At 42.8% G+C, this 16,001-nt stretch overlaps 1 protein-coding gene across 1 annotated transcript in view; it reads right to left on the minus strand.

The window, feature by feature from the left end:
• Window positions 1-685: 685 nt before the first annotated feature.
• The window catches only part of TBC1D9 (TBC1 domain family member 9), a 90,799-nt gene continuing 75,483 nt past the window's right edge, over window positions 686-16,001 (minus strand). Inside the window, exons 14-21 of the mRNA XM_081136350.1 lie at window positions 14,766-14,864; window positions 14,525-14,593; window positions 10,389-10,629; window positions 7,769-7,834; window positions 7,112-7,198; window positions 3,829-3,903; window positions 3,637-3,740; window positions 686-2,768 (exon numbers count right to left, since the gene is read on the minus strand). Coding sequence (XP_080992476.1) covers window positions 2,061-2,768; window positions 3,637-3,740; window positions 3,829-3,903; window positions 7,112-7,198; window positions 7,769-7,834; window positions 10,389-10,629; window positions 14,525-14,593; window positions 14,766-14,864 — 1,449 coding nt within the window. The 3' untranslated portion in view covers window positions 686-2,060. The remainder of the gene's footprint in view (window positions 2,769-3,636; window positions 3,741-3,828; window positions 3,904-7,111; window positions 7,199-7,768; window positions 7,835-10,388; window positions 10,630-14,524; window positions 14,594-14,765; window positions 14,865-16,001) is intronic.

The raw sequence follows: 16,001 nt of genomic DNA on the forward strand, positions 1-16,001 counted from the left end.
GCTTTCCCTCGGCTTTAACCACTGAGCCGTACCGGCCAGAGCAGGGCTACCCATTTAAACACATGCTTATTCCCCTCCCTAAACTTGAGAGTATCAGATTTTAAAGAGATTTCCTGAGGCATCTTTCAAGTGACTTGAAAGATAGAAACATGATGGAATGTGTAACAACCTTATGAGTCAAGTCAAAGGGCTAGTCACTTGCTTAAACACATGACAAATGTTATTACAGTGCACTAATAGGGATGAAACAGGAATTCTCACCCTTTCATCGAGTATGTAGGATAAGTCAAATACTCAGATAACTAATAAAATTCCCTTCCTTATTTTAAATACGGGCATTCATACGCACATCACTACACACTGTATTTCTTATTTCAAAACGCTTGCCTATGAAAATGTTTACTTCGTCAAAAACGGTTGCCTAATATAATTTCCCCTGCAAAGTAGTGAAAGAAGAATGTTCTTGCCTTAGGTGGGAACTCAAGCTCCCAGATAAAAGCCATGTCTGAGCCTGGCCCGTGTGGCTCAGTGGCTGAGCATCGGCCTACGATCCAGGAGATCGCGCCACATGCCCAGGCCGATCAGTGACTCTCTCTCATCATTGATGTTTCTATCTCTCTCTCCCTCTCCCTTCCTCTCTGAAATCGATAAAAATATATATATATATATAAAAAAAAGCCACATCTGAGTATCTGATGTATTTTATTTGTTCACATTTATCTTATTTGAGTTTAACACTACTTCATTTGACAGTTTAAAAATCATTCTGTAAACAAACAAACAAAAATCGGCAGCGACAGCTAAATTAAGGACACAATGTACAATAAAATAACGGAATGCGTCGAAAGGAATATTCTGAAAAAGCAAAGGACATGTGACCATGATTATGAATTCCATAATAACAGGGAAAAACCTCCAACATTTGAAACGAGAACAGTAATAAAAAAGAAGCATGACTCCAAAGTGCAGGTGTGCTAGTTTTCATTTCCACATCCATTCAGGAAATAGACAGAGCATACTACGCTTTTATATAAAGTGACAAGTTCTGCTTTAAAACATTCAGTTACGTTATCTTGCAGGTGTGTTTTTTTTCAGTCTACATGATCTCTACATTGATTTAATCGGAAAGATGGTCATATGGGACACATGGTATAATTTCTGAAATCTACCAAGAGTATGGAAATGGTAACATTTATTTATTTTTTGCTTTATTTGTAATGAGTAACAAGAAGCTGAAAATCCAGTATCAGAAGCATCTGTACTTTTATTCTATCCAAAAAAACCCCCACAAAAACATCCTGAGCCCTCAGTCATCTTCATTGCGGCTTTGATTCTCTGTAACAAAAGACTCTTCCTTTTCACTGAATTCTGGCAGCTGACATAAAAAGCTGGTTTTTTAAATGCAAAATTGGTATTTGTCCGAATTGACCAAATAGAACCGTCATTCTGGCATCGTATAAAAATCGCACTTTCATAACTGTTTAGAATCTCAAATGTTTTTCCCCCTTGAAGGGAAATATCTGTTGAATATAATTTTTGAATAGAGGACTTTTTATGAAATATATTTCAAATCTTAAAAAATAGTTTCAATGCTCCCCGACGTGGTCTAGGACTTACCCCAGCTGACAATGCCCATTCCATTTAAGAACACTTCATTTTCCTTACAGCTCTGATTTTCTTTAAAAAGCCCAAATACACAAATGGCCACTGCCTTATTAAGCATTAAGCAGCACTATTTTTTTTTCTTAAACCATGTATACAGCTCGACAGCAAGACTAAGAAGTTTTATAATACACACATATCACGTACAGATTCATCTTTTTTGGAATTCACTGAATATTCTGGTAAATCCCCCTTCCCCCCAGCGAGAGAGTGTCCTGTACCTACAGCGAGGTGTTAAATATTTCTCCAACAGTTCGCACTGTATTGTATTATGAAAACACGAGGTTTCAAGCTGGGTACTAATAAATATTTAATTTAAAAGAAAGAGAAAGAAATCCCAAGACAGAAGAACATAAAAAAAGACCCTATCCCCCCACCCCCACCCCCCGGGAAGGGGCTCAGCCAGACAGGGCTGAGATCTCGTAGTCGCTGGCCGAGGGCAGGGCCTTGCCCATCATTCTGATGTTCTTCGCGCTGGTGATCCTGGTCATCATGCACACGGGCTTGTCAAAGTACCTCACCAGGGCGGGCTCGGTGAGCAGCGAGGCCAGGAACTGCTCGAAGGTGATGGCCCAGTCGCGGTCCAGGCAGGTGCTCCCGGGCAGCGCCGCGGTGCCCTGGCCGCTGCGCACCAGCACCGTGTCCTCCCCGATGTCCTCGCAGTGCAGCTTGTCCTCCTCGTGGGAGCCGGCACTCAGCACCGAGTAGGAGGACATGGAGCTGTCGTCCTTGGTGTCGTCGTCGGAGATGAGCATGGAGGAGCAGGCCCCGTTGTCCCGGGGCGAGGAGTCCTCCAGCTTTATGTCTTCCATCTGCCCTCCCAGCGAGTGTTCCTCGCTGTCACCCGCCAGGCTGGCCGGCTGGGGCTCCACCGACTCCACCCCGTAAGGCTGGCCTGGCCCTTTCTTGGAGAAGAGGCCCTGGCTGCAGGATCCGCTGCCCCCGCCGCCAGCCTCCTTTGGAGGCTGGGTGACGAAGAGCTTGCCCACCTCCCCGATCTCCAGCAGGAGGCTGGTCACCGCTGCGGTGGCATGGTACAGCTCCTGCTCGTTGGGGTCCTCGCTGAACATGTTATACATCGTCTTACACAGCTCAATGAACTGCCCCTGAAAGTGATTTGGAAAAGGGCAAAGAATGTCACCATCTGCTGGGGGGCACAGAGGCAGGGCTGCAGCGGCCTGCAAAGCCGTTTGACATTAGGACTCCTGGAAGAGCCCCGAAAAGTCCTGCACACAGGGCGGGTTGATGGGTTATCTAAGGTCTCTTCGCGGATGGTTCCATTTTTTACAATTTAAAAAATTTCCAACACCCGTGAAAGTGGAAAGAATGAAATGAGCCTAGAGTTAAGACTGACTGTGTCACGCAGTTGCTTCCCTAACATTTTTATCCTTTGCTGAAGTATCTCAGGGAAATGCCAGACCTCATCTCATTCAACACGCACACACCTGGGTAGGCACCTTAGTTTCTCCAAGGTTAGCTCAGATCCCCTCTCATACGACACCTCTGTTGGGGACCTTGGACAGAAGAAATGCCTTCCAACTCCCACCCATTAGACTTACCTGTTTTCTGTTGGGAAAGTTAGCATTTCCATATTGTACTATAATTACCTATATTATTTTATCTTCCTCATAACATTTCAGCTTTTTAAGGAAAATCTGCCAGACATGTTCATAGCTGAGCAGTGTCTTTTGAGTATCCAAGGGTATTTTTAATGATTGAGATGAGGTGTGTACTCTCAAAATTGGATTTTTCATGATTCATATTTTCTCTGAAGAGGTCATTTTCTCACAACTGAGCATATTTTTGATGCACAAAAATATGCACAGAATAGATGTAAACAGATACTACCAAAGTGCCCCAAACTACTATTATCTTTGAGGGGTATTTACATTTATTTCTGACCAGAAAATACCAAATACCAAAAACCAGAGTTTTTGGGTTTGAAATGAATGAACTGAACTGTTGAGAGCTTACCTGATTCAATTTGGGTAAATCCTTTACATTCTTTGATTTTGACTTATTTTCTGCAGTCCAGAGCCTCAGATAAATACGATTTTCTTGAGAATTTGCCCTCTTCCCTAAAACCCAGACGTCAAGAAATAAGACTTCAAATGTCAAGAAGCAGTGCCCAACCAGCAGGAAGGTAAACGTATAGAGAGCCTGTACCTCTGTCCGGCTTCAGACTCACGGTAACGAAGCCATCATCTGCGCTGTGTTTGCTTCTGCTATCCAGTCCAACCACTGCCAAGAAATAGTCAGAAGAAAAAAAGTAGACTGTTATGTAATAAACCCATACATTCAGCATTTGTAGCAGAAAACAGAGAAACCACTAGTAGGGTTGCCTGACTTAGCGAAAAACAGAACAGAACAAAAACCAAAACCCAGCACGCCGAATTAAATTTGAATTTAAGATCAACAGCAATTTTTTATTTTTATTTTTTAGTATAAGTGTGTCCAAAATAGTGCCTAGAACACACTTATGTAAACAAATTATTGACTGCTTATCTGAAATCAAATGTTATGGGGTGTCCCATAATTTATCTGACAATGCTATTTCTAGGTGAAGAAATAACTCCCCCAGAATTTACAACTGGGGTCTAGGGTACAATCAGGAAATAAAGGGATGACATAATGACATCTTCAGAACTTAAAAAGGGGTGGCGCTTGCCCCCTTTTTTCTCCCCCCCGTTACACTGTCACCCTAACTTCGCATACATGAGACTGATTTTATGTCAGGCCCCACAAAAGACCAAAAACTCACTTTCTAAAAAGAAATTAAAATCTATGTTGACAAAAGAAAACAAATGTTATATGTTACAAAATTCCTTCAGATTTATAATCTGGCATTTAGAAAATATGACTTTCAGGAAAACCGCTTTTAACTTTTTTTCCCCCATCTTAAAACAGGACATTGCAAGGCACACGAGGACTTCAAAAGAGAGAGGTGGCCAGCACCCCAGCTTCCCTTCAGGGTCAGCGGTGAGAAGGCCTGCAGGGCTCCTTCAACCATCTGAAAGGTGACTGACTGGTCTGCCCAATATGTGACCTTGACTGTCTTTAGTGTCAGAGTAATCCCAGAGGCTTTTAAGACTGAGTGAGGACAATGTACTATATGTCATTGAGAAACTCCTCTCCTCTTACTGTTGAAATGATTTAGCAAACAAGTAGAGATATTAAAAACTACCTAATGTACGGTAAGCCCATGCAATGGATATTATACAAACTTTTAAAACCATGTTTTTAGAGAATTTTTAATGATGTGGTAACATGCTTACTGGATTTGAAGTGAAGAAACAGGATATAAAATTGGATAGGCAGTTTGACCCCAGTTATAAGTTATATCTATGTATATATGGTTATAATTGCATATACCAATAAAAAGGACTGAAAAGAAATATTTCAAGATATTATTAGTTGCCTTTGTACTATAAGATTTTAAGATATCTTTAGCTTATTCTATATATTATATATCTATTTTAAAAATTTCAACACAAAGCAATAGTCCTTTTGGAGTCAGAAAAACCTTTTTTGAAATGGATCTTTTAATAACAATTAAATGCTATTGGCACGGGATCATTCCTGAAGCATTGGAAACAAGTGAACCCTTTTCTGAAATGAGTGTCCACTTAAAGATATGGCTCACATTTACTTGTAGCTAAAACGTGATTTGCTAATGATGTTGAGAATATTGTAGGATGTGTAAGGCACGAAGCTTAAAGCCTTACCACATTATCTCATTGAGTCCTTACTACATCCAAAATGACAGCTATCATCTCCATTTTCCACAGAAGAAAACTGAGGCTCAGAGATGCAGGAACCTGCCTGAGGTCACCTAGGTAACAATACACAGAGCTAGTATTCAGTTCAGAGCTCTGACCCTCAATTTGTATTGCTAATAATAATGGGATTGGATCTGGCTCAGTCCTCTAGTTAATGACTTAGGTGCTCACAGTTCAAAAGCAGGCCTCAGCTGTGCTTATTCTGGGATCGCAAGATTTAAGAGGCAAAGGACTTAGGAGCAACCCATGTTTACTGTCAGACTTGGGGAAAGCCATGAAGCTGCCCTCATGATGAATTAGAAGGTAAATAACTGACTGCAGTGTAAGCCGAGAGATGCTGCTTAATCATACAAGACAAAGCAGTATGTGACTGAATACAATACACTGGAGGTATATACAGTGAGCTGGGTCATGTCTCTGCAGACCTAATAACCACACAGGCAGCGGTCAGCAAACGTTTTCTGTAAAGGGCCAGAGAGTAAATGCACGGTGGGGCAAAAGTAGGTTTACAATTGTCCCTATGGAAAAGAATACAATAATTAATAAATAATAACACAAGAATCATCTCGGTGTTTTACATACTCACAACTGCAACCTACTTTTGCCCACCCTGTATTTTAGGTTCTGTGGGTCGTGTCTCTGTCTCAGCTCTCCATTTCTACCCCTGAGGCATGAAAGCAGCCATAGACAATAAACCAATGAATAACAGCTTGGCTGTCTTCCAATAAAACTTTATTTGTAGGCAAGAAATTTTAAATTTGATACAACTTTCCTATGCCATGAACATGGGAAATGAGATAATGTAGTAAGGCTTTAAGCACCGTGCCTTGTGATTTTTAAAAAACATTAAAAAATGTCAAAAGCATTCTGAATGCACAGGCTATACAAACAGGCCACGGGCTGAAGTTTACAGAAGCCTGTCACGGAGCAGAGACAGCTGGAAGAGAATGCTTTCTGACACGCACGCTTGTGTGGACTGTGGACAGCAGCACAGCAACCGAATGACGTTCTTACTGAGCCTCACCCGAGGGGGAGAGGAGAGCAAAGCGTATAGCTCGGCAGGACATGTCTTTTCTAAACTAGTGGGACACCATGTCCACGGTCCCTTCCGTGGGCTGAAGTACCTGCCCTCCAATAGTTACCCAAATTCAAAAATTTTAAAAGAGTAACATATCACAGAAAGACAAATACCACATGATTTCACTTATATGTGGCACCTAAAGAACAAAGTAAATGAACAAACAGAAGAGAACCAGACTGATGGTTGCCAGAGGAGAGGAGGGTTGGGGGACTGGGTGAAAAAGGTGAAGGGACGGAGAGGTGCAGATTGATCGTTACAGAACAGTCATGGGATGTAAAGTGCAGCTTAGGGAGTGTAGTCAATAATACTGTAATAATTATGTATGGGGCCAGTTGGGTACTAGAATTATTGGGAGAATCACTTCATAAATTATAGAAATATCTAACCATACTATGCTGTACACCTGAAACTAACACAAAATAATGTTAAATGTAAACTGTAATTTAAAGAATTTAAAAAAAGAAAGTAACATATCAAGTAACCACATCCATATACTTCTTTGACTGACTAGCTTTGCAGGCAACTTCTTCCAGTACCAGAGGGCTCTGTGGAAGAGAAATAGAGTAGTCCAGTAAAAAACGTGACTTACCATGTGTGCATTCGGGGGTGATATCTTCAAAGAAATACTGAGTTGCTTCAAAAGCAGAATCTGGCTCGTCTTGATCAGAAGATGGCTCTAGAGGGGGCAAGAAAGATCATTCTCAAGCAGGCAGGGCTGTGACTCGTGACTTTGTGCTTTACTTGTTAAAGAAATGACCCAGAGAATGAGGAGCTAAAGGTACACAGGTGGGGTAGGGTCACAATAGAAAGTCTTACCCTATCTCTATCCTAGAGCCAAATCTTCCTCTTATTTTTTGTTAGATAGATCCCAGCTGGAGGCGAACCTTGTTTAAAACTTAAATTCTCACCATCTTTCCTATTTGTTTCCATCAGCACTAGAACTACTCCCCTAGACTCAGCACCTCAGAGTCCCTGGAATCCCATGTGTTGTCCAAGTTATTCCTTCTCTTGCAGAGTCTGCTCTTTGCTATTAACACAACTCATACCTCAGACAGGTAAGTGACCATAGGCTCAAGGACATATTGACTCAGGAGGTTATGCAAAGAGTTACTGTTCAGTTCATTCTTAGTGACCAATGAGTGATTTTGTGTATCAAAAAGAGGCAAGCAGGTCACACACACACACCCAGAACTTCAAGCCAGGTCACGGTTACAGGTGCATGTGCTGCTGTGTGTGGCTCGCTTACCAGGCAGGACATGCATTTTGTACAGGAGTTTGAGTTTCTCTGTGAGGTCCCCGTGGCAGGCAGCACCTAGAAGTTAAAAAACACCAACATGAAATGTACTGTGTGTGCTAGAAACCCCTCTAGGAGTAGCATTCCCCTGAAAAGTCTACTTTTCACAAATTGAAACCAAAACCCTAGGTGACAGAAGGTCTGGCCAGGGCATGTTTGGGTTAAGAGCTCTGGAACCAGGATTCCTGGTTTCAAATCCTTTGTACTTCCTCTGTGACCTTGGGAGAGTCAATTAGGAAACACAGAGGCTAATACCAAGCGCACGGTCCTAGGGAACTCTCAGTTGAAACGGACTCATTCACCATCGCACTTTGGGGCCAGTGTTCAGCAAGTCATGCAGTCACTGACTTCCATTCCATACACTCCCACCTTCTCAATTCATAATGGGTTATGTGTCCAACGACCAGCTGTGTCATAACGTCTGTGACGTGTGTAAGGACTCTGCCTTTCAGCAACACGATCAGAGGAGATACAGCTGATTTATAGTTTTTGATAGTAACCCTTTATTTCTAATTCCATATAGACCATTTATTTGCTCACTGATTTCTAGAAGAATCTTTCTGGGGATTGGTATTAAAATTACTGATCCATCTTCACCAAAATGCATTTTTTAATTTTTAAAAGCTTGAACAGAATCTCTCTGTTCTAGGTCTACTTGTCTTGTTTCCATAACTGTAACTGACCCACGTGCCTGGCAACTGCTCAGAGCTCTCCCAGTCATCTGGACTGGAGCTTACTTTGCTCAAGAACTTCACTGCATTTTAAGAAGCTTATGTACTTTTTTCCCATGTTTTCACTCTCTTGGACCTCTCTTTCCTTTCTTGAAGATTTTGAAAAGTATTTTTCTTATTGGAGTTGACTGCACTAAGTAAATTAGATATTTACATTTATTTCTATCACTTCCTACAAGCAGAACCTGCCTCTTTTTCCCCTTCCTTGTTCTTGTCCAAAGATATTAAAACAACAACAACACCCTTTTCATAGACACTGATATGACAGTAAGTAGTTACCTTGGGGCAGAAAACTTCAGGATAGGGTCAAAGGGGTCCTTAGCCTTGTCTGGATTGCCCCACTTTTTTAAAAAGTGGAATGTACTTAAGTATTCTTTGTGTACTTAAAAATTAATACCTCCTTCTTCCTTAAAAAAAAAAAAAAAATCCTGCTTGCTGTCTTCAGCATGGAGCAATTAGAAAAAATGAGCTTCTGGATTAGCACTCATCGAATCCTGGGCCCAGCATGTACGAACTGTGCCGTCCAGTGCAGCTCAGTAATGGGTACGTGCTGACTTTCTAAAAACTATGCCCCAGCAAGTTACTTAACGTTTCTGAGCTTCCATTTCTTTAACTGAAAATGGGGATGCTAATAATAAGCAGGTAGGTAATAATAGTAACAGCACAGAGTGTGCCTCACGACAGCTTTGTTGTGTGTCCTTTAGGCACATTAAATACACATGAAGCATGAGGGCCGTGCCTGGCTCAGAGTAAACGCTGTGTAAGGGTTAGGCATCATTACTGCTGTTACCTCCAGGGGCTGCAGTTTGGATGAAATGATTAACAGCAGAACAGTGCCTGCCCCTAACCAAGGCTAATTCCTCCATGCTACCCCTTTAAGCATATTTATGAGTACTTTACACCCAAGTAATTCTTTTTCTTACCTAAGAGGACCTCATCTACACCCCCTTGCCTTTGAAAGACAATCAGCTTCCTCTGGCCTTTCAGTCTTTCAGTCACTATTCTGAAAGACTTAGGGCACTTTTTGGAACCACCATTGTCTCTGTGCCCGACACCTTCATCTCTCCCTGGGCATGTCATTTTAAAGTACTTGGCCCAATCACCAAGTGGCACAATCAGAATAAAAACATTTTTCCTTCTTATTTCATTCTGGCAGCCTGACATAATGCCTGCTACACCCACAACTCCTATCAGCGGGCCAAGCTCAACTACGAGGTAGCTTTTCCTCTCAATTTTAAGTGGATGAGAGTCCACTGGGATAGAGGGCAGTGAACAGTCAGGCAGCGAGGCTGACAGGCAGAAACTACACGCGGCTCTGGAGGCGTGGGTTCTCACGAGGGACCTGCCTCCCAGCAAACTGGAGAGAAAAGGCTGCCCTGCAGACAGTGGAGCTATTGTGGTTTTCTCAGCCCTTTATTAAAAAAAAAAAATCACAAAATGCTTTTATGAAATTTTATGAAACATATTAGATATAATAAACACATAATCTTTTTTTTGTCCAAGAAAAGCAATCCTCCCAAACATTTCTTTTTCTCCTGTAAAGTTATCATGGCCTGCGGTTTCAGTGTTTAGGTTGGCATTTTATTGTCTTGCAAATTCTCTAATGACGTGTTTAAACTAGTGCTGGGGACTACCTAATGTTGAAGGAAATGATTTAATCATATACCCATTAGCTCAAATGAATTTTACAGTCAGTTTGCAAACCCTAAAATGTGCCGCTCGGCCCTCAGACCCCAATCTTCTGAGGCAGTGCAGGCCGCGGCCCTGGGGCAGCGCCGAGAGCCGAGGATGTCACTACCCGTGATCCCCTCCCAAATCAGGCAGTCACATCGCATCCTTACTCAGCCCGGCGACAAACTCTCGGAAGTTAATCAGAGAGTCTCCATTTTCGTCTAGTAACTGGAATAAGCGGGAGGCCAGCACGTCAGAGTGAGTTCCACAGGCCCAGGGAAAGAGAAGAGCAAACATCCCCTTGAACTGCTCGAAGTCAATGCGATACTGTTCGAGGTAAGGCAGGCTGGGGTCGTGCCGGTCCAGCGCGTTGCTGCTCCCGCCCCAGTAGCAGCTGGTTAGATGTTCTGCCTGAAAACAAACAAACACAACAGGATGTTCTGGGGGACTCTATCCCGCAGCAGATCCCAGGAAGAAAAGGCCCACCTTCAAGTTTGGAAAGAGGCTTCTGGTCAACCCCTGTGCATCTCCTGGAGCACTGCTCTGGTCTCAGGGCCCCTCTGTTTTCTTGTTCCGCTCCTATCTCCACTTGACCACCCCCACCAGCTCTATGGCAACCATCTCTGCAGTTAACATTGGGCATGAAAGATCTGGTTCAGTTACTGGAGTAGGAGAAGAAAGGAGGGGAGCCCCTCACTCCAATCTTCTTCCTCTTATACACACTCTCACAAGCATTTTAAGAAAAGATAAATACTTTTCTTGTTTAAAAGAAATAAAGAGAATGTTAACCTGAAAAGGATCTATCATCTAGGCCATGTGACCATCTTAGTCTCTAGGTGAGGATGGTCAAGTCCAGGGGTCAAGTGGCTCACACAGGTCACCCAACCCGTTAGCCAAAGCAGGCCATAATGACATTTTGAGTGTCCCAGTTCATAGTTTACTGTCCCATATACCCCCTGCTTCCTGGTCACCAAAATCACACAAATATCATCCTAGCCATACAGGACTCAAGCTACTAGGGTGTGGTCCTCCTGTTTCCCACATCGGACAATAGCTCTAGAACAAGTGTGGGTAGGAGCCACCGGGCTGAAGAGAGAGCGAGCTTCCTGTTTCTGTCCTTGGAAGCAAGGCAGCCTCTTTCCTCCCAAGGTCATATTGATTCTGGTAAAAATAGACACCGGTTCTAGGAAGACCGCAAAGATAAAACATATAGAAAGGACCGGTAAGAAACTCCCTGCCCCTCCCCAGACGTTTACGTTAGCTCTGGATGGTAGGTGGGGGGAAGGGAGGGCATGAGATGGGGGCTGCATTTTTATTTAATTCCTGATTTCACTGAGCAGTTCACTGTGAGCATGCATAGATATTGCAACAGAGAAAAACACTTTCGGAACTGTTTGCTCCCCCTCACCCAGAGGTTCTGAAAAGGGGGAGGGAGTCTGTGGTGAGTGTGTAGCTCTTCCACTTTGCTTGCTGCTCTCACTTACAAAGGAGCAAAGACCACCAATGGCTTTATCACAGTGGTTTACTGGGAATTGTAGCTAATAAGCTAGAAAAGAGGAGTGGGAGTAGGGACAAGAGGAGGAAGGGGAGGTGGAGAGAAAACGGGCTTGGGGGTGAATTCCTGGCTACGGGTGGAGGCAGGGATGATGTCAGAGGGAAGGAGGTGGAGGCTGAGGTCCAGGGGGCTGCGTGGGTTGGGCTGTACCCTGATCCATCACCAGTGATGCCCAGCAACCGTCTCTGGGTGGCACATGTTGGTGACACACCCCTGGGAGGGGTCCCCTTTACCCGAGTGATGTCAGTGGATAAAGGTTACCCAGGGCATTTCTTCCTAAGACACCCAGGTGACGCTGGAACCAGCCTGAATGTGGTACAGGCACTTTCACGGTGCTCACAACCATCAGGAAGGGCAAGCCATGAAGGTGACTGTCATCCCCCTGCCCTGTGCTGAGATTCTAGTCCATCACCTGGGGAGCAGGGGCTCAGAGATTAAAAAAGGAATGAAGTGATGAATTTGGAAAGAGTTCAAAAGAAACTAGGGCAAAGGGGTCCTGGACCACATTTTCCACCAAATCTGTATCAGGGTGGCGGCCTTTCACCTTTTCCACCAAGTTTTAGGCCAAAGCCCAACAGTAAGTGCTTTGGGGGAGGACTGCATCTTTCCTTTGCATCTGTAGGAACCCTCCCCCCTCCCACCGCCCTGAAACTGGCTTTTTAAAGACCTGAAAGGTCTGGTCGGGTGGGTGTCTGACACATAGTAATGTCTCCATGAATTAAAGCCAGTTAAAGTGTTCAAAAGACTCAAGAAAGGGTCCATAACTCAAGTTTTTATCTTGGTTCCACAGTACCAGACTCCTTCCCATCCTTGACACCAATCAGGGTCTCAAGTTCTTTCTCGGGGTGGGGAACTTGTGTTTGTCAACACACCCTTAGGGCAGGGTTTTGGAGCATAAGAAAAGCAGGCTTTCTTCAGGCACATCCTAAGGTACAGATAACACACCTTGTACCTGGAGGTGCACAGACAAGAGTGAAGGGTACTCAGGTAAGAAGACGTGGCAACACCGATCTCTGGATCTGGGACTTCTCCACTGCCAGCCCTGGCCCTCCTTTTCCAGGTGTCCCCCAAAGTCGGCCTCCTCTTTCTAATGCCATAGCCCTTTCCATTATCTGTTGGTGGTCCTGCTCTCTCCAGCTGCTACTCCCAATTCTGTTTAGTTACCTCCGATCCTAGCCCTATCTCCCCACACCCCTGTGAAGCAGATCTCTTCCAGTCCTCACCATCCCTTTAGAATCTGATCTCAGTTGGATCATTTTTGTTTGTTTGTTTTGATCCAACTTGGATCATTATGTTTTTATGAAACAAAGAAAGACCCCCTCCTTATGGATAACCACTTAAACCAAGCAATTAGCTGCAGGGCCTTAGGTGTATGGATAAAACGTGAATGAGATGGTACACTACGGAGGCTTCTCTCTCAGGTGCTGAATGGAGGCTGGGGGAGGGGCACTGTTGTCCACTCTGTGGGTCATGGGGCTGGGTGGACAAAGCACATCGCTAACCAGCTATGAAGCCTCAATCTCTCTGTGCCCATAGCCAAAGCATGGAGAGTGTGTACCAGATTGATAACTGATCACTACTTATTTCTGTACTCAACATACATGTTAGGGACATGTTAGGGACACCTACCAGGGACAGACACTATGTGGGGCACCAGTGAAACTAAAATAAACAGAACATCCTGAGCTATCACATTCTCTGATTCTAAGTTCTATTAGTGTTCAACTCAGATCTTTATGTCGGAGCCTTTATGGTTTGTTCCCCCACTATCTTTGGGTTGGGGATCAAACCTGCAACCCAGGTGAGTACCCTGGACCAGGAATTGAAGCTACAACTCCTTGGTGCATGGGCCAATGCGCCAACCACTGAGCCACACTGGCCAGGGCTGTTCCTATACTATCTTTACAGTCCTCAGTATAGCCAAGTTTAGTTCTGCCAGCAAATGACACTGTATACAAGAAGCTACCCAGTTAGAGCTCGTGATAAAATTGGTATCTGCATAAAAGGCATCTTTTAAAACTTTTTCCCCTGTGAATTACACATTTTTACCTAAGATGTTGATAATGATGGTTATGACTAAACTTTTCTCTAAAGAAAAAAATCTGCATTGCTCTATTTACTAACATAATATTTTCTTATTCGGGATCAAGACTGGTATGGGACAAATTATGAAATGGAAATCACAAAAACTTAACCAATGTGGCTTTTCCTTTGACATGTGAATAACTATTCTTATTAGTTACGTATCTTTTTAAGGGTGCTTTAATGTAGCTTAAATATAAGAAATTACAATTTACAAAAATTTCAGGCAGAATTTAAACTCAATTGCCATTATTCCAATGAGTCTTACACAAGGGTGGGCAAAGTGGGTTAACAGTTGTTTGTATAAAAAAGACATGCAGGTTATGATTATAATAATACAAGAATAAACTTTTGTATACTCACAGCTGTAAACCTACTTTTGCACATCCCTATAAAGTAATACACTATTTTCTTAAGTCCAAGGAAATTGCTAAAATATCATATGGAGTAGAAGAAAGCTAAAACATCAACTTAAATGAGTGAGAACAGTATGTTTGTTTTTCACATTAGTATTCCATTTTTACACTGTCATAAGGAACTGTTCTACGTTCCTACTTATGCACGCTTTAACTCATGCGTTCCCTTAAAAATTTAACAAAAAAATCTAGAATTATTAAAGTGAACTTTTTTTGTTCCCCTGAATGTACATGAATTTGCTTGGAAACTCACCTTGAAAAGAGCATAAAGTTCTTCTAGCTCATCAATGGTAAAGGAAGTTTCTGTCACAATGGTTCGTACCTATAAAGATAATAAATAGAACAATTTTCACAAACTCCAAAATGTCATATTGGGCAAGTTCCTGATTTTCTTCTAAGTCATTGTCAGCGTGTCAAGCAGGGATTTATAAGCCGGTAGGAGTGCGAGGAAGGACATGGGGAGAAGGCCGCCCGCTGTTTCTCGAAGGACTCACCACATTCCTCTTGGTAGTGTCCTCCAGTGTCTGGATCACCTTCAGTCTCTGTTTGAATCTCATCTGCTCAATCAAATCTGCCCGGATCGTTCCAAATTTCTGGAAAAGAGCAAGATTGGCATTTCCGAGAAACCTGCTAAAGCACCCAGCGTCGTGTCTGCAGGACTGATGGAGACACAATCCTGATACATATGAGAAATTTACTGTCACATGACAGACATGCTAGATATACCTTTACTTACTATTAACCTTTACTTAATCTGAAGCCATTTAACAACTATAAATAAATAACAGGAGATTCTCATGCTTCTCAGCTGTTGAACTAAATTTCAAAGCCAATGAGTCTTCCTGAATTCCACAGTTCATGGGAGAAAAAAGGGGCTAAATAAGGTTATAAGAGCCATTTACGTATAAAAATCCTTTAAAAGAGGAATTTTCTTGACGAGGAGAGAGGAAGGATCTAAGGCTCATAGACTGGGAGGTTGGAAGGAATGTTGGTGTGAGGCTCCCTGCTCCGTATCTCTAGCTCAATAGCATTTGTCCTGGTCCAGAACCCAGTGCTTCTGGGTGGCAGACACGGTGAGCTGGCAATCATTCAAACTCTGAAGTGCCTAGCATTGACTGAGTGTATGTTGAACTAACTTTCGAAAGTCAAATGAGTCTTCCAATCTGAAGGCAGAGAAAGAACACTTAAGATGTGATATCTTAGTGGTGCGAAAGAAAAACAAAGACGTCCTGCTTCAAGCATGACGCTTAATCCATGGGAGCAATGGCCGCATTGGCTAAAGACATTTAAAGAATAAAGGAAAAGTTGACAGACACTATCAAGTGTTGGCAAGGGTATGGTGTAACCAAAACTCTCTCTCATGTACTGCTGCTCAGTGTATCAACCGGTACAACCATTTTGAAACTCTGTCTGGCACTATCTATTAAATCTGAACAGATATATACCTATGACCCAGAAATTCCTCTCCCTAACTATATACCTCGAAGAAAAGTGTATATGCTCTTTACAAAAAGACACATACTAGAATGTTCATAGTGCCACAATTAGTCAAAAGCAAGAAACCACTCACTCAAATGCTCATTAACAGTGGTGTGGATGAATAAATGATGGTACTGTCACTATACAGCAATGAGAATGAACAATTTGGAAAAATCTCACAATCATAATGCTGCAATAAACCAGAACCAAAAGAGAACATTCTGTATAATTTCACTTGAATGAAGTTCAAA

This window comes from Miniopterus schreibersii, assembly GCF_964146895.1.
Source record: "Miniopterus schreibersii genome assembly, chromosome: 4".
Classification (NCBI taxonomy): Eukaryota; Metazoa; Chordata; class Mammalia; order Chiroptera; family Miniopteridae; genus Miniopterus; species Miniopterus schreibersii.